This window comes from Triturus cristatus, chromosome 11 (assembly GCF_964204655.1).
Source record: "Triturus cristatus chromosome 11, aTriCri1.1, whole genome shotgun sequence".
NCBI classification, from domain to species: Eukaryota; Metazoa; Chordata; class Amphibia; order Caudata; family Salamandridae; genus Triturus; species Triturus cristatus.
In genome coordinates, this window is record NC_140594.1 from 268,136,199 (window position 1) to 268,162,131 (window position 25,933).

At 46.8% G+C, this 25,933-nt stretch overlaps 1 protein-coding gene across 4 annotated transcripts in view; it reads right to left on the reverse strand.

The window, feature by feature from the left end:
* Window positions 1-538: 538 nt before the first annotated feature.
* The window catches only part of LOC146783989 (uncharacterized), a 469,916-nt gene continuing 444,521 nt past the window's right edge, over window positions 539-25,933 (reverse strand). For 2 of the 4 annotated variants that reach the window (XM_085636426.1, XM_085636428.1), the window contains 3 exons: window positions 6,725-7,018; window positions 5,967-6,089; window positions 566-1,847 (listed from right to left, as the gene is read on the reverse strand). In XM_085636426.1, coding sequence (XP_085492552.1) covers window positions 6,045-6,089; window positions 6,725-7,018 — 339 coding nt within the window. In that variant the 3' untranslated portion in view covers window positions 566-1,847; window positions 5,967-6,044. Of the gene's footprint in view, window positions 1,848-5,966; window positions 7,019-25,933 lie in introns of all 4 variants that reach the window. The other 2 variants (XM_085636429.1, XM_085636427.1) reach the window with 2 other exon arrangements.

The following is a 25,933-nucleotide window of genomic DNA, read 5'->3' on the forward strand; positions in this document are numbered from 1 at the left end:
GGATACAAAAGCGAAAACTCGGTTGTTTAAACAAGAAGCATATAGAAAATTTTTGTAAAATGCCTTGTGACTCTCTCATGCAACGTAATACATCCTGCATCCTAGAAAAGAGTTGCCATTCAGTGATGAAACTGAGAAAATAGCCCTAAATGCCCTAGTAGAAATTAAAATGCTGCATAAAATGTTACCGGTGCATGCAATCCATTCTTTGTTGCACAGGGCTTCGGGTTCTGTACCATAATCTATGGCAAGGGAAAGTGTGAGGAAAACAATTAATTACAAACATCTCAAAGTTTTTGAATGTTCAGCACAGTTTGCTCTGCGCTAACCATTTACTCCAGGGATCTACCAAACAAGATGGCGCCACAAAGCTGCTAGAGGTGTTCACTTGGGATTGGGAATGGGTCGGGCGTGAGTGTTGTGGAAGTATGGCCTGGTACTGCCTAAGTCCCCTTCTTGGAGTAGAGATCCTTGATATACCTTGTTTGGTAAGGTGTTCCCTCCCACATGCAAGTATTTCAAACCACACTAAATTTTTGGGATTAAGGGGAGTGACCCCCTGGCTGTATTTATTACATACAAAACAATTTATTAAATTACATTGTTACATTTTACGCAGAAAGTCCAGATACATTGATAGATACATCATTTCATTTGTCTAATCTTAACAAGTTCTAATACAAACTCAGTTCCTAACGTAATCTAACAATGCATATATGTTACATTCTGCGTGTCCCCTCTAGAGCCTACTGCAAGGTCAATGACGAGCCCCCCTAGAGTTTGCTAAGGGTACTACTCTACCGGAGGAGGCTTGCGTAGGGGGTACAGCTGATCGGACGGATACTTTCCCCCGGGCCCCCCCTACGCCCAGTGCCTTAACCTCTCTAACAGGGGAGGCAGTTCCACGCACTTGCGCCCTGATGCGCATGCGCGTGCGAGGGTGGCCACAGGCCTACTGGAAAGAGTAACTCTCCTGGCCCCCGCACACCGACAGCCTACAGACCGGCTGTCACTGCCCCTGGATTAACATAAAGCTGGCCGCTCAGGGCCGAATACTAGGCTTACCAATCATGACCTTACCGCCACAGGCCTGTATAGTTGCCCGACTATCTGGCCGCCCCCTGAGCTAGCTAGGAGGTCATGTCCTAAGGTCCGTGGTCTCCAGCCATGAAAAAATGTCTTCCATAAACGCCCCATTCCCCCTGGATGAGAGATGAACCCCGTCTTGAAGAAAAAACTGCTCACCTCGAATATACCCATGTCCTATGGATTTTAATTTGTCCGTTCTGAAAAGTTTATCAAATTTGTTGTTGACCAGCTTCACTGCGTGGTTCAACGCCTGGACTGATTCCCCCCCCTCCAGTGGAACCTTGGGATCATGTGAGACCAGACTATGATTGCCTCGGGGCACTGCCTTGCCAACCACCCCACTTCACTAAGTAACTCCTCAATTAACCGTCGTCGCCCTATGCGCGCTAAATCGTTGCCCCCGAGGTGCAGGATCCAGATCGCTGGTGGTCCCTTACTTCGTATTAAAGCACAGTTCACCAGGTCCCTGAATTGTCCCACGCACAATCCACCCTGCCAATAAAAGCTTAGCTCTGCACCCAACTTCCGCGCTCTTGCCTCGTGAACATCTGAAAAATAAGTTTGTAAACGACGCACATAGGAGTAGCCAATGAGCCACACCTTCAGTTGTTGCGGGCACCCCAAGTGAACGTGGGCCATGACCTGAGCCGTTCGTTCCTGCACTGTTGGCTGACGTCTGCCCGAGTGACCCTGCGGCTTCTTCTTGTCATGAGTGTGGATAGACGCAGATTTCTCCCATGAGTCACAGGATGAAGAAACTGTAGGCGAACACAAAATTGAACAAAAAATCAGTGCACCTGTTATATTTACTGGCTAACATATCCACAAAATTGTGTTGCCTAACGCAACACTGCATCATTTGTTGCGAGTTTCCCTCTGAGTCACAGAGGGAAAAACACGCATGTAACCCGAGGCCCAAAAGGAACCAAACGTGATGGTGTAGCTATATTTATAGCATGTGCAGCCGTACGTAGCGTTTATAGCAATTGGAGGACCCCCTGCCGATCCTTTTTACTTGTTCCCCCCCTAGACCCAGGGCCACTGCCTGCGTGGCTGCTCCAATCCTAAAGGAATGAGTCCCAAAATTAGCTGGATCTAAGCCAGCTCTTTGCATGGCCATAGCCATTACTCTTTTGAATTGAAAAATGGTGAGGGGTGACCTATCCTGATGTATTAGGAGTGGCCCTGAGGCGGCCGTCGGCCGCTGTGCCAGAAAAACCTCTAGGCTAGCCACTGGGCAGCAGGTGCTATCATTTGCCCTGTGAAGTACTATGCTCTCGCCCCTTCCTCCCTGATCCATCTCAGACCTGGGCAACGTGATCCATATGGAATCCCCACTCAATTTGACATGCTCTAACTGTAGGCCCCCTTGCCAGTCTGCCTTGTTTCTTGATAACAGTTCCCCCACCCGGAAGGCGCCGTAAAACGCCAGACAGAAAGCCACCTGGAACAGCTGAACCTCTCCAGGGGAAATACACACTTGGTGTAAAGCGACCAGTAACTTAGCTAATGTGCTCAGACCTATTGGCCTCCGCCCATCTGGCTGTGTCCCTTGCAGGCGCTGCCACCCCTTCAAAGCCTGGCGCACCATGAAATTCTTTGTGGGATCCTTCATTCCTCTTGCTTTTGCAAAAAAGGATATGGCCGTGATGTGGCATCTACCTGCCGCTACTGTGCGCCCTTCCTCCCTCAAGAACCCGAGATAAGAGACCACCGCACCCGGTTCATGCCATTCCTGCTCCCAGCTGTCCCCCAAAAACTGACAAAAAGACCAAAACGCCCATTCATACGCTCTCCTGGTCCTTTGTGTAAGGCTGGCTGCCACGAGGTCCGATAACGGGGCACCAAGCTGCCAAAGTAGTTCGGGGAAAAGTGTTGGGTGTCGTGCTGCCTCTGGGAGGCACGTGTTTAGCTCTAAACAGTACATTCAACCTCATACATTGTAACACGATCTCTTTTAACAGTCTCAGGATCAAGCTGCACTTGGCTGCTTGGTTGTTAATGCATTCCACCACGGCCATGTTGTCTGACCAAAATATCACAGATTGATCTCTCAATTGCTCAGGCCACACCGCCAAGGCCACCAGTATGGGGAAGAGCTCCAAAAAGCTAATGTTACTTGTGAGTCCTGTATCCCTCCACCACCCTGGCCACCTTTGTGCAACCCAGGCAGACCCCAAAATGGCGCAGAAACCCTCACTGCCCGCCGCATCTGTCATCAGACCCAGCTCAGGGCTGGTTCTGGGTGGGTTAGGCCACACCACTCTACCATTGAAATCGCACAGAAATGCCCTCCAAATGAGCATGTCCTGTTTGACCTCGCTGGATAGCCTAGTGTGGTGGTGCTTTTCTCTGAGGTCGGACATGGCATGTGCGATGGTGCGGGAAAATGGGCGTGCCATGGGAATTATGCGAAGTGCAAAATTCAATTGACCCACCACTTGTTGTAGCTGATGCAGAGTCACCTTCTCCCTTGCTAAGCACTGCTGTAGCGTTGCCCCGAAAGCCTCAACCTTCTCCTCAGGTAACCTGGACACCCCTTGGACGGAATCCAACTCGATTCCCAGGAATTCTATCTTTGTGCTAGGGCCCACTGTTTTGCCAGGTGCCAATGGCACCCCGAACTCTTACATGAGAGCGCAGAAACCTGCCAATGCATCACCGCACTCCTCTGATTCCGGTGCCCCCAGGAAAAGGAAGTCATCTAGATAATGCAACACCCGTTGGTGACCCGAGCCCTGCCTGAAAGGCCATTCCAAAAATGAGCTAAATTTCTCAAAATAGGCACAAGACACTGAGCAACCCATTGGCATGCATTTATCCACATAGTACTGTCCTTGAAATTGGAAACCCAGCAGGTGAAAGTCCAACGGGTGCACAGGCAACAAACGGAAAGCGGATTCAATGTCACATTTTGCTAGCAATGCACCCTGTCCTAAACGCCTCAGCATATCTACCGCTTGGTCAAAAGATGCATATTTTACGCTACACAATGCGTCAGAAATTGCTTCATTCACTGATTTCCCCCGTGGTGCTGACAGATTGTGTATTAGGCGGAATTCACCTTGCACTTTGTTGGGCACCACTCCCAGGGGTGAACATACAAAATCAGTCATCGGGATGCTATCAAATGGGCCTGCTACTCTCCCCAGTCTGATCTCTTTCTCAATTTTTTGTGCTGCAATAGTACCATTTTCCCTAACTGATATCTGATTTTTGCAATACGCCACCCCTTTGTAACCCTGCGCCGGTATTCTACAACCGGTCAGGAACCCCTCCCTGATAATTCGTGCAGCTTCTGGGCATTTGTATATGTTTAACCAAGGTATCATGGCGGCAATGTTTACGGGGGAGCTGGCTAATTCCAGTGAAATACCTTCAATCCTGCTTCCTGGCACCCCTCTCCCTGGACTTTTTGAGACACTTGGACTCTGGGTGGGATGCGTTTCCACAGAAGCCACAATTATGTTTGAACCTACACGTGCCGGGAGCCCTGTTGCAGATCTTTTTATTGAAATCAAAACACACCCCTTTTTTGCCAGCATTTCCCGTCCTCCCTGTGGCGCCCCCGCATAACCTGAGGGGCCTGCGTGAAAGGGCTGAAACCTACCAGAATTCTCTGGCACCTGCCCCTTGTGGACCTCTGTCTGGCCTTGCACCAAATGCCTCAAATGGATAAACATGTCTGTCTGGTTCCACCTTAGGGTTGGATCTTTGGCCTTTGCCCTTCTAAATTCTTTATCATATTGCATCCACCCGTCACCCACCTGGGAGGCCTGCGCTACCGTTATTCTTTTTTGGTAGCACACCATTTCTGACCCCATTTCCGGGAAACGTTCTAGCATAATTGCTGTGTAAATGGTGAATGCCTGCACCCAATTTGCCAAATTTTCCTCAACTGCATTTCATGGCCACACTCGCCCATTCCCGGGGGAGCAACACTCTTTGCTTTTCCTATCTTCTTCCCTGTCTGCCTCATCTATCAACAAAGAAAATATGTTAAGATACACCCCTTTCTATATTTTTTCCTTTGTCTCTTGAGACAAATGCCGCCCCAACTGTTCCCTAGATGAACGCAGTTCTCCCAAACCTAGTGGAGGCAGGGTTTTTATCATACCTGTTGCAGCAGAGTCAACCGGCTTCTGTGTTTCTGCGGCCGGTGGCGCGCCTGCCGCTGCTGAACTTCCACCACCAGTTGCCGGTCTTGCGCCCCCTGGTAATTCTGCTCCTGTTGAAACTGCCGGCGTTGACCCTCCTGCCGGTACTACCGGCTCTGCACTTGGTTTCGCCTTCCCCATTTGAGACATTATCTGTCTTGCCTTCTCCATGGCATCACCCCCGCTGCCCGATGTCCCTGCTGCCGTCAACCAGTTCCCCACTGTCTCCAGCCATGGCAATACTACCGCCAGGTTGGCTAGAATATCCGGCTGGACCGGTGCAGTCCCACCCGTGCCCTCCATTGGGGGAACCCCTGGAGCCTGCGGCTGTGTCCCTACCGGTACCTCAGGGATAGGGGGCGTCTCTCCGGTATCCAGCGGATCTGGCATGGGAACAGCGGGTTGGGGTACACTCTCTTTAGGGGCATTCCCTGTGCCACCCCTGGGCCTGCTACTGCCTGACTTGAGCCTACTTCTTTTTGCCACAGGTGGAGAGTACGGCCTAGGAGGTATAATAGGCCGCCTGGGCCTCCCCTCCCACCCCCCACTGGACCATCCACTTTATATTGTAAACGCGTCAGGGCCTGCACCATAACCTGTACTTGCTGCATTAAGGCCTCCAACATAACATCCGTGCGGGATCTCTTTACCATACGTCTCACTTTTGGTGCCATTGTGCCCCCTTTGCCCACTGATCTGGGTCATTGCCCAAACCCTTACCTGACGGTAGTAGCGCAGCACCTCCTGCACCCAAAGATACTCTCCCCAATTACGCTTAGAAGTTCAGGCTTGCCATTGTTAGCGCTTCGCAAAACTCTGACCCAGCTGTATTCTGGAGTATTCCTGAAACAGAAGAGACACAAATGACCAGTACCCCGCCACGCAACTAGATGATGCCCTATTGACGGTCCAAATTGTCCCCCTTCAATGTCACATGCAGCACAGTTCCAGCTTTCATGCACAGCACAGATTTGTTTAAAAGGGGTAGATCATGCTAGTCAGGGACACGATATGCTGGCAACAACAGATCTGCTTAATCAGGGATAAAGGTATTGCTGACAGGCTAAAGATCAGGAACCACTGATGCCTCCACAACAAAGCGCACCAATCAGAATCCCCATATAACAGTAGATGCTGCTGATATCTGATCGCACCCCTCACAGCCGCGTACACCAACCCACAGTTCCCAAAAAACCTCAATGTTCCCAATCACTGTTGCTAAAATTACTTTCTAACTGAAAGAAATACCATTGCCATACACTTTAGCTTGAGCAAACAAACAGTGACATTGAAAGACCAGCATAAGAGTCTCAGACCTTAACCATTAGGCCAGAGTGACTCCTGTCCACCGATAGCACACCAGGGCTTTGATCACTTCCCCCCTGAATGCGCAAGCCTCTTCCGTGTACCTGGTTCCCCCCGTGTGCCAGCGCCTCTCTCATGCTACACACCGCCCCACACGCACAGACGCGACTCACCGGGCTCAATTCTCGTGCTAGCAACAGCTGATCCAGCTCCCGTAACGATGCCAGCAGCAAAAAACGTCCGATCCACTCCTCCCTCGTTAAACCGGGCTCAGACAGGGGCCGCGCGCCTCCTTCGCCGCACACCGAACACCGAACAGCGGATCCGCGTCGATGCCGCTCTTCGACACCAGGAAAAACGCTCGATCCGTTCCTTCTTCGCAAATCCGGGCTCCGACAGGGGCCGTGCGCCTCCTCCTCTGCACACCAAACACCGAAACGGAACAGCTGATTCTCCTCTGTAAAAATCTGCAATATAAAGGAAAACAAGTTTAAAGGGCTGCTGGTGGCTCGGGTACCCCTAGGTGCAGCGGGAGAAGACAAGAGACTACTCTTGCTCCCTTTTTAACGGTTGCTGGGGGCAGGCCGATCTAAACCTGCCTGCCCCCCGACATTGGCCATAAGCGAGAACCGGAAACACCTGAGGTGCTTCCGGTTCACCCCCCGTCCAACTTTAAACGCCTCAGGATAGGGTCTTTTGAGGAGGTGGGGCAGGGCCGCGTCATCCAGTGACGCGCGACCCCGGCCCCTCCCTTCTCGGGGGCTGGCCGGACCGCCATAATGGCAGCGCCCCTATGCAGCATTCGCCTTGCCCAGGACGCGGGGGTTGGGAGAGACACAGGGAGGTGTATTTTAAATTAGAAAATTGTGAATCGCATATTTAATTAAAAGGGAAAAAAAGCAAACCTTTTGGCAATGGCAAACCACTTAATCTCCTGCCCCCGTTCCACTAAATTAAATTAAACAACAAAAAAAGGCAGGCAGCAAGGTTTGGGATCGCAAGGAACAAAAGAATACAGTGACTGCGATTAATCCAGCTGAGGCGTGCCGCAGGGTATGTGCCGTTCTCATTAAATAAATACAAAACAAAGTGTTTTGGGAGAGCACGTTCTGCCTGCAGCAGCAAGCAGGAGAAAAGCATTTATGGACATAAAATTAGAATTAAAACCTACTGAGTAACAACATATGTAACAGAGGGTGGCCTCACGGGAGGCTACAAGAAGAGAATAGGTGGTACTAAGGAGGGACTACTAAGCCTATGGACCAATGAAAAGCTACCATTTACAAAGGGCAGTGAGAGGACCCAATTAAAAAGATGGGCGGAAAGTGGGCAGAACTTCATGTCCATATCCTGTATACAGCATGTCTCGAAGAGATAGCGCAAGCGATGCCTAGGCGGAACCTAGAAAAGCTACCAACATTCACCAAATGAAGAGTAGTTCTGTAAGACCACAGGCTTTCAATTATTAAATTACAAAAGTGGACCTACTGTCAAAGGCCAAAACAAAACTTTCCTTCAGGTATTGATTGAAATGTTCGACCTGGTCATTGTACTGATGGCCATAAAGGGTAGAGGTTGCATGCTGGATGTGATATTAAACAATTAATTCAGACATATTACTTGAAGTCAATTGGATACCACCTCCCCGGCAACAGTAAGGACCCAACACCTCACCTCCCCGACAATAGTAGGGAACCGTTGCCTCACCGCCCCTGCATCACAGTAAGAAACCAAGACCTCACTTCCCCGGGGGCTGAAAGGAACCGACGCATCACCTCCCCTGTGGTCGTAAGGAACCGATGCTACCAGGCGTCAATGAAGCATCACCTCCTCGACGCAGTGCACCGTCTTAGCTTTCATCGTTTGCCATCGTACTGTTCTTTAGGGGTCTGTGTGACTCCGTGCCCGACGCCGCGCACCTCGCGGCTGCGCCGTACTTTAGAATTTCATCTGTCACAACATCGTGATAACTCCAGCTGGAGTTATTTGTTGCTACAGGCTTTATTTGTTTGAATAACCCATTTTTGATATCTTAATATATGTATGGTGGATTGTTGTCATTTTGGTCTTGTTTGGTTTAGATAAAGATTACTTACTGTTCCAAACTGGTATGGTGTCCATTTGCAGTGTTTCCACTGTATTACTGTATGTGTGCACAAATGCTTTACACACTGCCTCTGAGATAAGCCTGCCTGCTTGTGCCAAGGCACCAAGGGGGTGAGAACGGGTTGACTAAAGGCGTCACTCCCTTACCCTGACTGGAAGCAAGGGTCCCTTCTTGGACAAAGGTGCAAACCATTGCCAACTAGAGACCCCATTTCTAACAGGCGGGCACACCCATGACACCAGATGGCCACTGTCCCACATATGGCCATGTCTTTCACACTCACACCACACAATAGATGATGATGGCCTATCCCGAATCTGTCAAGTCCAGCTAATGTCCTAAAATGTTAATGGACTAATAGATCAAATAAAAAGAGCAGCTGTCCTCTGGGCTGCAAAAAGACTACATGTCAACATCCTGTTTGTGCAAGAAACACACTTGCTAGACACCAAAGTTCATTTCTGGCCCACTACAGCTATGCTCAATGTTTTCATTCAGACTTCAAAAAGGACTCCAGGGGGGTTGCGATTCTGCCTTAGAGACACCTTCCCTATGTGGTGCAACTGACCAATGGGAGGGACATGGCCATCACCAGACGGTTATTCGGTTAGCCCCTGACACTGATCAATGTGTACGCCCTGCCCTGCCCCCACTCACCAGCTCCTTCCTCGAGACACTCACACATGTCACTGGCACACTCCCGGTAGGGCCCTGGCTTCTGGGAGGAGATTGGAATGGGGTAATACATGAATACCGTGACAGATTCCGGAGGGGGGGCCTCACACATTGTCGCTCCCTGATACGATTGTTCTTGGAGGTATTGTCCATAGTACGACCCTCACCTCCTAGATGGGAAGAACATGAATCGGCATTGGCATCTAGCTTCTGTACTGGAGACAAAACAATTTGTTCTGTCCCAATCAACTCCAACAGAACCTCGGCTCCGAATAACAGAACGATCAACCTCAATATTCTAAAACAAAATTCTCTAACCTCATTCAATCCAGACACATACCATGGCAGCACTATGAAACCTCTATTTTTCCTGCTAAGCAACTGTTATGCCTCTGGCATTACTGATCTCATCATTAAACATGAAGTTGATGTGGCAATTCAAACCGAATCATGTCCTCTTCCCCTTGCTTTGATCTACTGGTCCCGCCCAAATACAACTTCATAAGACTTGACAGGCTAAACAAAATAGGTGAAGGTATTGCCTGCATTCATCGCTCTGACCTCCAAGTCATTCCATTACAGCTATCTGTATCGTCCATAAATCCTATTAATCACAATGATCCTCTTCCATCCACATTTCCTTCTGTTACTCCACCCTTGTATTGTCCCCATTTGGACCAACAAAATCAATGTTTCCTTATCACAAGGTTCTTTACCAGACTGCCTTAGGACTGGTCAAGACCTTTCCATCTTCAAAAAACAGACAGAGAATCTGCCAACCCTAATCATTTTAAGCCATTTGACCAGCATTCCTTTTTTAGCTAAAGTACTAGAAAAATGTGTGCAACAACAGTTGAGCCAACACATACAGAAATTCAATTTGCCTGATGACTGTTAATCTGGGTTCAGACCTGGTCACAATACTGAATCTGCAATTCTTCATATAGTGGATGATGCATAATTGGCACTTGATCAAAACAAAGCCTGCCTATTAGTTCTTCTTGACTTGTCTTCCGCATTTGACACTGTAAACCATGAAATATTACTAGTCAGACTCGAAAACAGGATGGAGTTCTGGGGTACAATTCTTGACAGGTTTAAATCCTTCTTGCAGAACAGAACTCACAGATTTTTGATTAACCATGATCTATCATTACCGTCCTCTATCTCAATTGGAGTTCCGCAAGGCTCTACTTTATCCCCGTCACTGTTTAACCTTTATGTCGAACCCCTCACTGAAACTCTACAGCACGCTAATACTTCCTACCACATGTATGCGGATGATATTCAGATTTTTATGAAGCTCTCATCTCTGGAAGAGATCAAGTCAATGGATGATGCCTTAAAGTTGGCCTTGCATTGGCTTACCTGCAATCATCTTAAGCGAAATTCGCAAAAAACTGAATTCCTCTTAATTTCTCCGCCCAAAAGCTCCTCTGGTGTTAAGGAATGGACCAAGTCGATCACTGCTCTCAACTATACCCCCGTCATGGTTGACTCCTCTAAATCTCTTGGCATTACTTTTGATAAGAACCTAAACATGCAAACTCCCATAACTTGATGGCCAAAAACGCCTGCTTTCGTTTGAGCTATATTAGGAAACTGAAACCATTAATTTCATCTACAAACCTCAAATTGGTAGTACAGGCCTTAGTCATTCCTAGGATATAATATGGATGCACAACACTCTTAGGCTTACCCAAGATCTCCACTGCTCCTCTAAAAACGTCTCTCAATGCAGCAGCAAGACTCTTAACAGGATCACATTTTTTTGACCACATCTCTCCCCATCTGAAGGCTCTTGAACTGCCAATTCAGCTTAAAATGATATGTATTACTCACAAAGCTCTCCACCACAAAACACCAATGTATCTTGCCAAACAAATCATAATTTCGAGGGGGGGCAGGCTTTCTCGGAGTGCCAGGATTTTTGTTCTTAAACCACCCTTCTTCCAGAAGAAGAAAACCTATGACAGAGCCTTCTCTGGAGCTGCCCTAGAATCTGGAATTCGCCTCCTCCTAACATCAGAAGAAAAGATTCTACTTCCACCTTCAAGAAGGAGGCTAAGATCTTCCTAATGAGCAACTACCTATCATAGCTGATGACTGAACTCAATCCTTGTTCATCCATTATCCCAGGATGCCCCCCTGTCCATTATTTATGGATTCTCCCTCGAGCTCTATCATACCAACTTTGTTCCTGATTTGAATATTACAGTAATTCTTTGCTATCTGTGATTTATCACATATTGAATACGTGCTTAACTGTTTGCCTATAACATCTTCAACGTACTATTGTCAATTCCAATTATTACAATTGACCTGTTATTACTATCTACACTGCGTCCTCATGATTTGTTTGTTGTTATCTCTCTTCTGTCGTTCTGCCGTAATTGTTGCAATTTTGTAATTCTTAAGCACTCTCATACCTAAAGGTCTCGTTTGCGCTATATAAAACTCTGAATAAATAAAATAATTATAAATAACAGTTGTCACATACGTAGCCCGCAACTACCTTTCTGTGCAATCACCGGGTATTCTGTGGGAGACCCTAAACCCAACATTGTGAGGGAAGGTTATTAGCTACCTGACTGCGAAGAAATGTAAAAGATGGCAGATGGTCCAACAACATCTTATCAGTGGGGTCGGACAAAGCTAGCAAACTACTACACTGTCTCTGCACCAATTTCAGACACCAATCCTGATCCTTTATTTGTTGGATTCTGCAGGCTCCTCCGGGGATGATGCTATGGCACACCAATTCACAATTTTTTACGCAGGCCTGTTTTCTCTGCACACCCTTCTGTCAGGCACACAGATTGCTCAGTATGTGTCGAACCTGCCACTCAAGACTCTATCGCTGGCCGATAGAGCAACGCTTGATGAAGACCTGACACCTGAGGAACTAACAACTACCCTAGGTGAACTGCAGTCTGGTAAGAAGCCAGGTCCCAATGGGTTCCCGAGAAAGTTCTTCAAATTGTCTGTGGTGAAGCTTGGGGAACCCCTGAAGGAGACAGTTGGCACAGAAATGCTTCTACCTGATTTCCGCAGGGCAGAGATTGTGGTGATTACAAAACATGGTAAACCCACTGACCAGGGCTCCTCCTATCATACGATTTCTTTAATAAATACGGAGGCTAAGATCCTGGCCACAGCTCTAGCCAACCACCTGCTTAGGTGTTTTACCTTCCCTCATCCATCGAGATCAGTAGGGCTTCATGCCCAGATGTGCCACCATGCATAACATTTGTATAGTATATAATGCGATTTCTCTAGCAGATCACCTGAATGGCCTAGCGGAGCTACTGTTGCAGATATTGAAAACGCGTTTGACTCGGTGGATTGGAGGTACCTCCTCAAACTCCTTCACCGGCTGTACTTTGTGGCCAAGTTTTAAAAATATGTTAAACTCCTTCACACAGATCTCACTGCCCATGTATGAGTGGGTACAGCCCTCTCCAGGACCTTCCGCATCAGATGGTGCATGCATCGGGATGTCCATTATCTCCGCTGCAATGGAACCCCTGGGCGAATGGCTTCGTATAGGTGCACTGGTCCGGGGCTTTGAGTAGAAGTAGGGACCTGCAGATAGGGTTGCGCTTTACGCTGATGATGCCCTGATCTTTTTGACTCAACCAAAAACCTTTGGCTCCTGTGTGCTCCAAATACTCCGAATCTTCGGTGAGACTTCAGGTCTCTCCATCAAGTCTATCATCTTCCCTGTCCACCCCACGCAGAACTTGGAATGGGCCCCTGGTTTCCAGGTGGCCACGCAAGGCTTCAAGTATTTGAGAGTTCATGTCACCCCTGACCCTTCCCGAGCATCGGAGATAAATATACGGTCACTCCTTGAGGCCTTGGCGGCAGACATCAAATCTTGGTCAGGCATTGCATTGTCCCTCATGGGGTGCTCACCGATATTCAAAATGGTTTCGCTCCCCTGATTTCTTTATCACCTCCAAAAGTACCCATTTCACTATTGCACTCCTTTTTCCTTACAGTGCATTCCATGTTACGAAGTTTCCTATGGAATTCTGGCACCCCTCACATACACAACACAACATGATGATGTACGGAGTGCTGAAACCTTTCAACCACTCACCCCCAATCAAGGGATCTGGGTTTAATCCATTGTTCACCTCATGGGAAAAGTCCAGTCCGAACCCTCGCATATCCCACAATTAGTGTTTCAGATACACATATGATGGGGGATCTCCATGGCTGTCATTGAGTCCTATTATTGAGCGTCCCACCTAATAATTATCAATAAATAATGGTACGATACTCAGGACGATCCAGCTTTTGCACTTGAAAAGTGGATGCTACTGGACACCCCAATCCACCCCAATCCAACACCTATTGCACGGGGAACGGGCGAGAGTCCCGCTCCCCTTGGCGACATGGGAGGTATTGCAGAGCTGGGGAGGGACGTTAGCAAAGCTGGGATGGAAATGGAGGTTTCCGGCATAGACCCTACTATGGGTGGGAGATTTGCTATATCTTAGGGCAGCACTGGTACATAGGGCATCACGCTGAAACCGTTTTCCTCCCTCCAGTACGAAATCCATCTACATTGTAGACAGTTTTACTGCTATCTCCAGTTACGTCAGGCCTTGAGACCCACATTCGCGGTTTGGAGTAAGGGTATGTGGAGCTCGTGGAGTTGCACTCTGAGCAATTCCGCAGAGCCGCTGTTGCTGGCTTGGAAAGAAGGCTAGGATGTCCGTGTAGAAGACACCAACATATGACTCGATGACCAACAGCAAGCAGCTCTACACTGGTTTGACCTCACCTCGCAGCCGACCAGGGTCAGGGGCTGGACTCAGGAGCCTCTCCTATGCCCCACTCTCACGGACACGGTCCTTGGGAGCCTTCAGCAACTCGTGCATGCAGCTTTCTTAGCTGGAACACATTGTGCGGTTCAAACCTCGTTTTCAGTCCTCAAGAGAAAGTGGAGCTCAGCTTCTTGCTCCTTGACACAGGTGATCGGACTGTAAACAAGGCTTGAACTGCACAATACGTTCCAGCTAAGAGACACATTGTTTGCAGGAACAGCTTTACTCTGCCCATGCAGGTGCTGGGTGGTACGTCATGGTGGGCGGTGGGGGCACACTCCGCTACGTGGCGAAATAGGAGTTGTTTGCTAAACTAATATTCTGCAAACTCCGTCCGCGATGCTGAGTCAACCGCCCACTCCTAGTTTGGAGGTCCTCCCTGACTATAACCCCTCAGGGCTACCCTACTCCTAGGGGAATTAGATGTGCATAAAATCAATTGGGTATATCCGTCCCTAATCCACCATATTCCCAATTTCTTTGCTACACTGCATACAGCCTGGGAGCGGGACATCGGGGCCTTGGAGGATGAATACTGGACAGAGGCTAGGGGAAGGCCGAGATGCTCGATCAGTGCATCCTGACGACCTAGCCCGTACTGCTGAAATACCTCCACCGCACATACTTCACACATCACAAACTGAGTAATGGGAAAAGTCACCTCCTCTCGTCTTCGCTGTGCTTACTCGAAGGGTACCTTCCTATACACTGTGTGAAAATGTTCTTTAATACAAACATACTGAACTCAAATTCTGGTCTGTCTGGGCCGAGTATTGAGAAGCTCCATTCCATAAGAACCTAGGTTGATCCTTCTCCACATTTCGGCAGATTTTGAAGATGATCGATATGCGACCACCTTCCTCTGACTCAGCCTTACTATAGCTAAAAGGGATATTGCTTGCCATCGGAAGGATGCCGCACCACCCCCAATCGCAGAAGGGAAGCAGGGACTAGACTGCTGCCTGAACAGAGAAAAGCCAGTATAGGAAGCCCAGGGATGTCCTAAAAAATATATAAACATTTGTCAGCAATGGACTGGCTATAGAGGGATCTCCATTGCATAACCTGAGGATCATAAATCCAGCCTTGATGCAGAAATTCAGACTTATGGTGGACCAAATCACTGACATGACCTCTGGAATTGCTTTTGGACTTACCTCCCTATACTTTAAGACGACCTTCTGGCCGTTGGTGGGTGGGTAGGGATTATGATGAAAGCTTTGTGCCTTGTTGTGATATGTTTACCACATTGCATGGTGTTGCGATGTTTCTTTGTTACATTTTTCTCATTGGTTATGGAGAGTCCAGTAGTCATCCCCACCCACTGGCTAGTGAAATTTACAAAGCTGACACCTCACCCACGACTCATCAGAACACCCTCTGGACTGACCTCCAGAGGAACAGAAGAGGACTGCTCCTGCTGTCTGAGACCTGTGTGGAGACCGACAGTTAAGGAACCAAATAATTGAAATAATCACACCCAAACCCCTCGGGTGTTGGGAGTTTGTTTTTGAAGAAACAACAGATTTGGTGAATAGCCCTCAAAATCAATGGCAGCCATCCACCAAACTTTTTGTACCTTCAGAGGAACCGGCATGACGGCTGTTCCTTGGAAGTTACAAGCTGTGATTTCTTAATTTGTCTGATGGTAGTCCATTTGGGTGGAGGACGTAATGTCCATCGCCAGCCTGATAGACTACCATCTGGCAAACTATGAACCAGTCCCTCAGTCTTAAAGTCAGATGAGGGGCATTTTTTATTGCATCCACCAGCGGGACTTTGGGTACAATACCATTTTTGGAAATTGAGTCCTTGACCTAACAACATTGAACTGTAGTAACTTGCACTTATCTGTTCTGGGGTCAAAGCCACTCTTACAGAACCTGTCAGACACCATGCAGGGGGCCATGGACAAGCAAAGGCTACTGAGCTTATGCCGATGTGGCTAGCACTGTTTGCCTCTGATGTACCCTGATCGGTCCTACTATGGCTTTCTAAACTGGGCCAAGTACAATACCTTCCGCACCTGACTCTCAGCGGTAGCGAGCATTCACAGGCTTCTCAGGGAGACAGTGTGGAAATGCTTGAGCTTTGAATTCAACAATAACCCAGCAGCGCAACAACTGATTGTCCAAGCCAGTGTTTTACTTTATAAAAAGAAAAGTACTTTATTAAACACACATGCAGTCCACATTAGGGAACTAGTGCTGAGCCCATTGTCCTTCTGTATGCTATCCATTCTTTCCCTCCACCTTCCCTTAATTCGGTGGGTCTCTTCTGTGGGTAAGAGTGCCTCAGAAGGCAGGTATCAAGGCTCAAGTGCAGATTGCATCTTTTAAAAGTGGAAGCACTCAAAGAAACACAATTTCTCTCTTTCAGTTTGCAAAGGCTCACCATATGCAGGTAGTCCTTCTGGTAGGGCCGACGACAGTGGTGTACTGGCAACACATGCAATTTATCTCTACAATTTCTGGAAAAGGGCATGCTACTCATGCTGGCACGACCTCCTTCATTCCTGGGAAGTTTGTGACATAGGATGGCAGCTGGCTCTGCCGTCGGAGCTCTCTTCCCAAAAGTAATGGTAAGTAGATTGCGGTGGCCCCATATGACAGGGAAAGTTCACGGATGTCTTTTTCCCAATTATGGGCACTTCCAGAGGTGGATTGACTCAGGTGTGTCTAGCCACCTTCAGCATGCAACGGCACGGGAAAAAGTAGCATGCGCTCTTCTCTGATCACAGCACTGTGGACAGCTGCAACCACACTTCTCTTGGTCACAGCAGTGTGGACAGCCAGAGGCACACTTCTTTGGTTTGAGTGGCATAAGCAGCTCCAAATCCACAGTACTAGCTCAAAATCACCGCTCAGGTCAGTTCCATGCCTACCAACACCTGGGAAAGCAGATCTGTCTCCTTCAGCCTTCTTTCTCTAGCAGACCCCCACCAGCTTTAAGGTCTCACTGATTCTGGCAGACAGATGGCTGCATCTCTCTTTCATCATACAGGTTGGCTTTTGGACTTTTCAGGTCAGATGGGTATGTCCTTCTAGCAAGGCAAGACTTCAGGTGGTGTCACCTCAACCCTGGAATGCTGGCTGTCAGCCAAACATCAGCTCTGGTTGCACAGCTGTCGTCTGACCAAGAAATGGAGTGCTCTACATAGAACTCAGGGGGATCTCGGATCAAGAGCCAGTAGTGGGTCAGTAGCTTCCATTTTAATACAGTAAATGCAGGCAGGAGATGTGGATCTACGGCCTGCACTTTCTGACTCGTTTTAGGATGGTTCTCCTTTCAAGTATCCTTTCCAGGTTGCTCTCTTGACACGGCCTTTGTGTAGAGTGATGTCCCTCACAGCAGGGTATTCTGCACCCAAGAGCTCTCACAATACAGGCACAAATATGTGTGAGCTTTTAGGAACTGGCTGTCATCAACTACACTGATCAATGATCAGGGAAAAGACAAAAGGCTGGCCACACCTAAGGGGTCCATTTGACTTGAAAAACAGAGACTGCAGTCTCACCCTTCATCGCCATAATCTACTAAATGGCTGAATTTACAGAGGAATAGAAAGCACTCTGTTTTTTATTATATTTTTAAAGGTAAAATCTGATGTACTAATGCAGCCCCACGTCCATTCTCTATGTCATGATCAGAGCCCTGTACACGTAGGAGCACGGCTATGCATTTGAAATCGCTTTAGAGTTTTGCATTCTTCTCCTGACTCATAAGGCATTTTTCATCCATGGTAGGGATGGTATTTCATCAGCATCTGTTTCCATCTAACCATTTTTGGAGAATGACAGGACATCGGCCAACACATTTTTTAGATGTAGGGCTTACTTGCACTAGTCATAACCAGGAGAATCGCTTCATTTTACTGTAAATTACCATTGTGCATGTTTTGTTATGTTTTATTATGAATTGGCCATCTGGACACATCTGCCCGGTATTGCAAGCTAGTTGGTATAAGGACTTAATGGTATACTTATGATATTATGGACGAGGCAAGTCGGAAATAAGGAATAACCTTTTAATCTTTTAATTTGTTGTCGGCAACTTGCGCAGCACGATATGTTCTGCAATATAATTTTTATAGTTATTTATTATCTGTTTTTTCCAATATACGGCTTACATTTGTAAAGATTAAATAATAAAGCTGCCGTTGACTTAAAGGGTGGTGCTAAAAAAGAGCAGCGCCTCTCATCAAAAGACCTTTTGGAATACATGAAATAGCTTTGTCTCCTTTCTCACCCTTGTAGAGTCCAGGTCTACTCCCTACAGCTTCAGGAATGCATGCAATACCTCCAACCTGTGCACAAAGTCAGGTGAGGGTCATAAAAAAGGATCCCACATGCCTCCATTCACTCTGGCTTACTCATACCCACAATGCATGCACCATACATGTCACACAAACAAATATACACACATACATTTGGTATGTTACGGCTAGGATCTGGGTAAGCACATAGATGTGGAACCTTACATAAATGAGCCAGAAGGCCTCCACTCCAGTGATACAGATAAAAAGGTTTGGCCACAACTATGGATTCATAAAACGTGGTACACTGCTGCCAGCTCTCCATATGCTAAACCCATGACATGGACAATAGTCCACTGTAAATGTATGAGGGCACTCTTGATGTGCCACTTCCGATCACAGGACAAGTCGAGGTCAAGAGACAGGCCTGGGCATCTGCACACATACTAGATTAGTGTGAGGCTAAGGCTAAAAATCCTGCATACTAAACACTCGCAATTAGGCACTCAGAGCAGTGGAACATGACTGTACACCATACAGGGGACATTCCCATCCCAACCGAGTCTCAAACAAATTTCAAGAAAAGATTTAATGAGTATGAACATCTTTGGTAAAAATTAGGATTTCACATTTAACCGGTGGAAGTGTTTAGATAAGTGTAACATTGCTACCTGAAAAAACAAAAACAGCAGAGGCAAATCCAAAGAGGGTTCACTAAAAATGGCGTAATAAATGTGGTTAATGATCTAGACAGCGGGGCTAGTTCTATTTGGTGATGAGCTGTTCTCAGGTCACTTATCTAAAAAGCAATAGCCCTCAATAATTCTTGGCAGCAGGTGATAGTCAGTGATAATGCCAGAATTCAAGGCTTCCAAATAGAAAAAAAGTCTAAGCATACATTGCCTTTTTAGCTAAAACTATTGGTGATATCCAATTGGAGGCTTCTGTTTCTTCAGTTAGGTCATTTTGAACTATGTCTTCTAACATGACGTTCCGGACACAAGTGGGTACGCCCATCAGGAGATTTCTTCATGGGTTCGGCATATGTTTAAACAAATATTGTCTGAGAGATCTTTTAATTTGCCCAGCCTCTTCCTGAAAACCTCAAAGAAAGATGCGAATATTTGAGTATTCATATCTATCTCAAAAACACCATTCACTGCCCAGAAGAACTAAGATCCAAAATACTTTTATGAAGGCCCCTGGAACCCAAACTCAACCAGCAAGAACATTCCATGTAATATCACAGGAGCTGCCATGTCAGGCTGGATCTTGTGATGACATAACCACCTTCACACTGCAGAAATAAGAAAAGGTCTAGACATGTTGCAACTCATGTAAGGGAAGCACTGACACCCAACCGTGGATTACATACACATGTGCACTAGAACTTAACAAATTCCTGGCCATCACCGCACACCTCTCGCTCGCAACCTAAATAGGGGACTAGCTGGGTCTGCTATGACTGCTATGCTTGTTGCCGCTAAATACCATTCTCCTGACAATGGTATTCTTTATCTCTTGTTTTGAGTTGTATATGTTTTTCTTTGTCAACACAATCACCATTTACAGGTTTAAGCCTTGGATTTATCTAAGCTACCAAATGGAGAGTCAAGTGAACCTTAGAAAGCCTAAGCTCATCTCTCTTTCTAAATAGTTCAGTTTCAAGCTGTGGAAGCCCAGGTTTAGTGCTTTAATCCTTTAGCCTCAGTTTCACATCTATCTAGTGTTACAATGTACTTTGTCTTTAGTATGTTTTTCCTCTGGTGCCACCATAGCTACATCTAGTAATATTCTATGCTTCACATTCTTTGGTGTTGTATTTGTTCTATGCTGGCTGTTGCGGTTGGGCAGAGAAGGAGCAGGATCTCAGATAGCTTTTCTCCAGGGCTGAATAAACACTACTTCTAATTGCCTTCACCCGTACAGACTATGTAAGATCTCACCACTAATATTATCACAGGAGATGGTGCTGGTGAGCAGTACTCACATTGATAAGCTCAGAGGTACCCTACACATCAAATAAACACAGCCAATATAGCTGCTGGAGGGTGGCTATTTCTGTATGGAGGGCAGAGAGGAAAGTGAATAGTTTCTCAGAAGTGGCATGGAGCAATTGCGCTCAAACCATTTTGTTTGGTTCTTTGTTGCGTGTACCTCAGCAATTCTGAAAATACAGGATCGTGGAGGTCTGCATGATGCATGCTGCAACCTTAACACAGTGTGTAACGGCAATGACAAATACAAACCTGCCTGTCAATGCCAACAACTTTCAATGAATGTGGACTGTGTATTAAAGAACGGAACGTCCATTTACCAACAAATGGGAGACGAGTGTTTGTCTTGGACATCCTTTCAAATCATATAAGAATTGAGCTACGGTGCAAATTCTTATGGCCATCCTCTGGACAGTTGTGCGAGGGACATCACACTACACTAAAAAGGCAATGAACCACAATCTTGTCCCCAAACACCAAGAAGCCAACAGTATAAGTATTCTTCCCATCAGGGGCGTAACGCAGGCCCCAGCAGCCCCTGTGGCGCAGGCGAGGGCCCAAACCCTCCAGAGGCCCTCAGCCATTCAAAAGTGCCTCTTTCAGCCCAAGGCCCATGATCATCTCTGAGAAATGGAAGGCTTGGAGGCCTGTCATCAAATTCTTCAAGGGGCCTATCATTGAATACATGATGTGTTAATTTCTACACATGATTCCATATCAACATGTTGAATCACGTATGATGAGGTGTCTGACTGCACAAAAAAACTTACATTCTTGCACAGTTTATTTATAAAACATCACAGTGCTCACCCCTCTAGTCAAAGACAGAGCAGAGGGAACTCAAAGCATTAGGGAAAGAAATATCTCGAGACCATGACCGACAGTGTCTTGAGGGGAAAAATAGGTGTGTTTTATGGTTAAATCATAGCAAAATGAACAACAGTTCCCGTATATAGATGTACTACCCAATCGATGGCTTAGAAACAAACTACTAAGGTTAAGGTTTGTAATCAAGCCCTGTTATGCCAACGATGGGATAAAAGGAGCTAGGATTGACTCCCATATTATTAGATTGTTTAAAGGTCATTGATGCACGGAAAATGTTTTTACACCCTATTTTCTTAAAATATGGTATTGAAAATCGTCACAAGCTGTAGATCTGTTAATTGAAATGCGCTTTTTGGATATAGCACGTGCTATTGGGAGGTTTATGCTCAAAGTTTAAAAGGTTTTTAAAAGTGTATCGAATTGGAGTTTTTAGATATCTTTATGGTGAAATGTATACTGCATTGAAAGGCGGAGTTATTAATGAATCTTGAATTTTATGGAATTTTATGCAAGGTTTTACTTTTTTTACAACTTATATAAAGGATTGCATTTATGGATGCTTTTATGTGTTCAAGGACCAATTGGTCTAAATAAACATTCTTTTTTTGATTTGATTGATTGATAGAGCTGTACGTATCGATTTTTGGTTATTTATGTCATTATTTATAAGCAGTTGTAAACAGTCCAGACCTGACTCACTGGGCGAGTGGGCACTTTCACGCAAAAGAGTTACATAGAGTGAACACAATATTGTAGTGAAACAAGTTACATGCATTGTTGGCCCTCTGTCTCCCCTTTGTCTTCTTTGGAGCTTGCAGCGTTCCAGGGTTCTACTTTAAGAATGCGGTTACTTCCCATGCTGTGCAGGTATGCGCACTTTTTTAAAGAATCGAGCCCATGATCTGTAACAATAAATCACAAATTCACAGGTGCTCATATCATTGACCCTCTGACTCAAAACTCGCGCCTCAGGTAAGCATGATTCACAAAGCAGCATATTTCAAATGTGGACTGCTGAGGAAGGCCCTTTTGTGCTCTGCAGATGTTTTGTTTCTCTGGTCCAGCCATTAGGGCTTCAAGTAGTTTCCACAGACAAGATCACATGACCATGTCTAACATTATCTCATTTGTGTGTCAGAGCAAAGTTACAGTAAAGAAACTGATAGGGGTGCAGGGGCCTTGATTGGCTGGCAGGCTCTCCTTGTTGCTACATATTTTAAATAGATGGATGTTGACCGTGCCAGGAGGCAGACACCGGTCACAGTTCAAAAGAACATTAGCGCCTCTGGGACCTGAAGTGGAATGTTAAGAGGCCATCTTGTGCAGCAGGATGACATCAAGACTAGAAAAATATCCTGGTGAGTGGTTTGTTGGTGGTGTAAAATTACCGTGTGAAGAACCCAACCTGTCGTGATCTCATTCCTTGTCAAATTTATTGCACACCATCTCCTCTAGGTGTCACATATCGCATATAAACACCTAGTACAACTATCACAAAATAATGCGGTATAGATTGCCAGATATAACCATATATCTTTTTTTTAATAGTGAAAGTCCGTCTTTTCGTGCCTGCACACAATTCCACAAAGCAGTTAGCCTAGCATTTTGGGAGGAAGTGCTTAAGTCACGTAAATGTGACTAGTGCAGGAACCAGGCAGGGGCAGCCTTGCCCAGGATCACAGCAGGGAGGTGGAGAGGGAAATCTCCCCAGTCTCTGAGTTAACTTGAAAGAGAACTTACTGTTTCTTCACATTTTGGGCTGAGCAAATGCTGCTCCCATTGTGATTTCAAAGTTGTTTCGTGGGAAGTTCTGGAGCACCGCAATAGTGCAAGGATGTGTTACGACGGGGGGCGGTCGGTTTATGCTTTTTTCGGGGTCCTCCTGACAATTGATGAATTATACATAAGATACTATAAGAAGAAAAGCAGGGGGAGGAGTGCTGGCGAATAGAGCTTGAGGTAGAATATGAACCTGGAGCAGCTGACACCGCTCTTACAGTGCCTCCCACCAGTGGTCTGAGCCTGCTTACCATGATGATAAATGAAGTATCATAGATAATAGAACTCGGGGCATATTTACAAGGGCATTGCCCCACTGGGGTGCCAGCTTTTCCGACGATGGGTAGTGCAGTGCCCTGCTCCATATTTACAAGGCAGTGCTCAACCAGTTTGCTTGGCTTAACACCGCCTTGTACATATGGCCCTCCTCGCTGCAGTTTTGTGCGGCAAAGGGTGTTGCTGTGGGCGTTCCCATGCAACACCCATTGCTTTTTGACACTTCCCCAGATTTACAAGGATCTGTAAATCTGAGGCAACGTCAAAAACAAGCGCCCTTTGAAAAGGAGGCGTTAAGAGGGGCGTGATGAGGAAAAATACTTTTATTTCCCCTCATTTTTTGCTCCTTCTATGTGTACTGAATTTTACAGCACACATAGAAGGAGCAAAATGCCATTAATGATTATTTTTGTGCAGGAAGGTGTCCCTTACTGCACAGACACAATCATCCCTGCAACGCAGGCACTCTTATTCCATGGTGCAAGGAGGCCTGCCATATTTTTAGGTCTCGCCTGCCCCAGCGCATGCGCTGGTCTGGCGAGACTTATTGAGAGGTCTCCAAAAAGTGCTACCAGGCCAGCCTAGAGCTACAGTGCATGTGCGCGGGCGCGCACGCCACTTTTACTGCGATTACTTTCACTTTAGCGGCCGCACGTCCGCTTGGCATAGCCAATAGGTCTCGCTTTTGGGACCTTATAAGTGTTTAGTTATGCAACTGTTGCATGGCTAAACACTTATAAGGTCCCAAAGGCGAGACCTATTGGCTATGCCAATGCTTGTTGTAAATACAGCGCAGCTCTGCATTTTTTTTAAAATTATGCAGCATGCTGGAGCTAAATTGCTTGCAGTGCTGCGGCATTTAGTTGTAAATATGCCCCTCTGATTCTTGCAGAACTTCACCATTGTTTTAAATGTGGTTGATATTAACATTAAAAAGCACTATCCTAGCATGTACCCCTCAGTGAACTTCAACCAATGAGTGTCCTTTTGGCTACTAAGAAGGTGGGGGGTTTTGTTGACAAGGAGAACCACAATCTAAGCAAGGGGTTTTCACTTTTTTTGCAACTATCACGAAGTCTGAGGTAAAACTTTGTAAACATTTTTGCTTTACTGCATCTGCTTAACCCTGTGACTTTTGCTGCGATTTATGTTGCATATATTCACTAAGAAAATGGTTCTACAGTATACTTTGCAGAAACTAGTCAGTGCTTTCTCCTGCACTGTGCAAAGATAAGCGCAGGAAAAGATAAACCTGCAGAGAAATAATCAGCACATATTGGGGCATATGCATCAAGCTAACCAAAAGCGATTCCTTAATAGCGAGAAATAAGGAATCGTTATTAAGGAATCGCTTTTGTGTATGCATCAACAGATTCGGTAATTATTAGCGATTCCTTAAAAATCGCTATTTTTACTGATTATACAATAGCGGGGCATGCAAACTCCGAATAGCTATTAGCGAGTTCGGTAATTCCGAATTAGCAAATAGCGAATTCGGTATTAGCGAAATCGCAAATGACCGCGTCGCACCGGGAACGTGCAGATGACATCACCAACCAGGAAATACAGCAGCCCCACCCTCATTGCATCGACAGAGGAGCAAACAGGAGCACTGACTGCAGAGTGCCTGTGCAGACTGAAGCCACACAGACTGTTCCATCTGCAAACAAACACCATCCGTGGAGAAGGAAGCCCCATCCAGCGCTGAGGCAGCGCGCAAGCGCAAGTTCTCCGACAGGGAGCTGGAGCACCTAATCGAGGGAGTCTCGAGCAAGCACGATCGCCTCTTCGGCAAGCTGTCCCTCAAGGTGCCTGAGGCGGAGAAGCGCCGCATATGGCTGCACATCCGCGAGAGGGTGAATGCAGTTGGTGTGACGCCCCGCAGCATCGACGACCTAAAAAAAAGGTGGTACGACCTGCGGAAGCGCGCGAAGGAGAGGATAGCAGAGAGGCTCCGGGACGCTAGCAGAACGGGAGGCGGCCCTTCCACGGTCCAGGCTAACATTGCCCTGGAGGAGCTGGTGGAAGGTACAATTGAGCGGGAAGCCGTCGTGGGAGTGACCCAGATGGACACGTCCGGCGCAGCCACAAGTGCCCAAGGTAAGATGCATGCCTGTTGCCATACCCAGCATAGCGTAAATCCCATTCCAGGCCCCCAGCAGGATCTGAGTGTGCATGCAGCTTTGCAACACACAGCTTTACTCCTAACACTAGTGCATCATGGGAGTTGTAGTCTACTCAGGCAAGTGTGCATGTACAGGGGTAAATGCAATAACCATTCACCAGATTAGTAGAAGCTGGGTATAGACAGTATGTTTAGTGGATCACAGAGGGAGATGTATGTGTGCAACACTACGTAGGTCTAACTATCCCACTAACCATGCACTGTTTCACACACAGATGCATCACCTGGGGATTCTGATGACAGCGGCCAGCTGGTAATCTCCGAAACACCGGTTGATTCAGACCTTGAGACAGCGCAGGATGCCCTCACATCACCTACACCTGCCACCCCACCAGCACCACCAGCACCAGCAACAACAGCACCAGCAACAACAGCACCAGCAACACCAGCACCACCAGCACCAGCACCAGCCACACAAGCTGCTGCCACGACAGCCACCAAA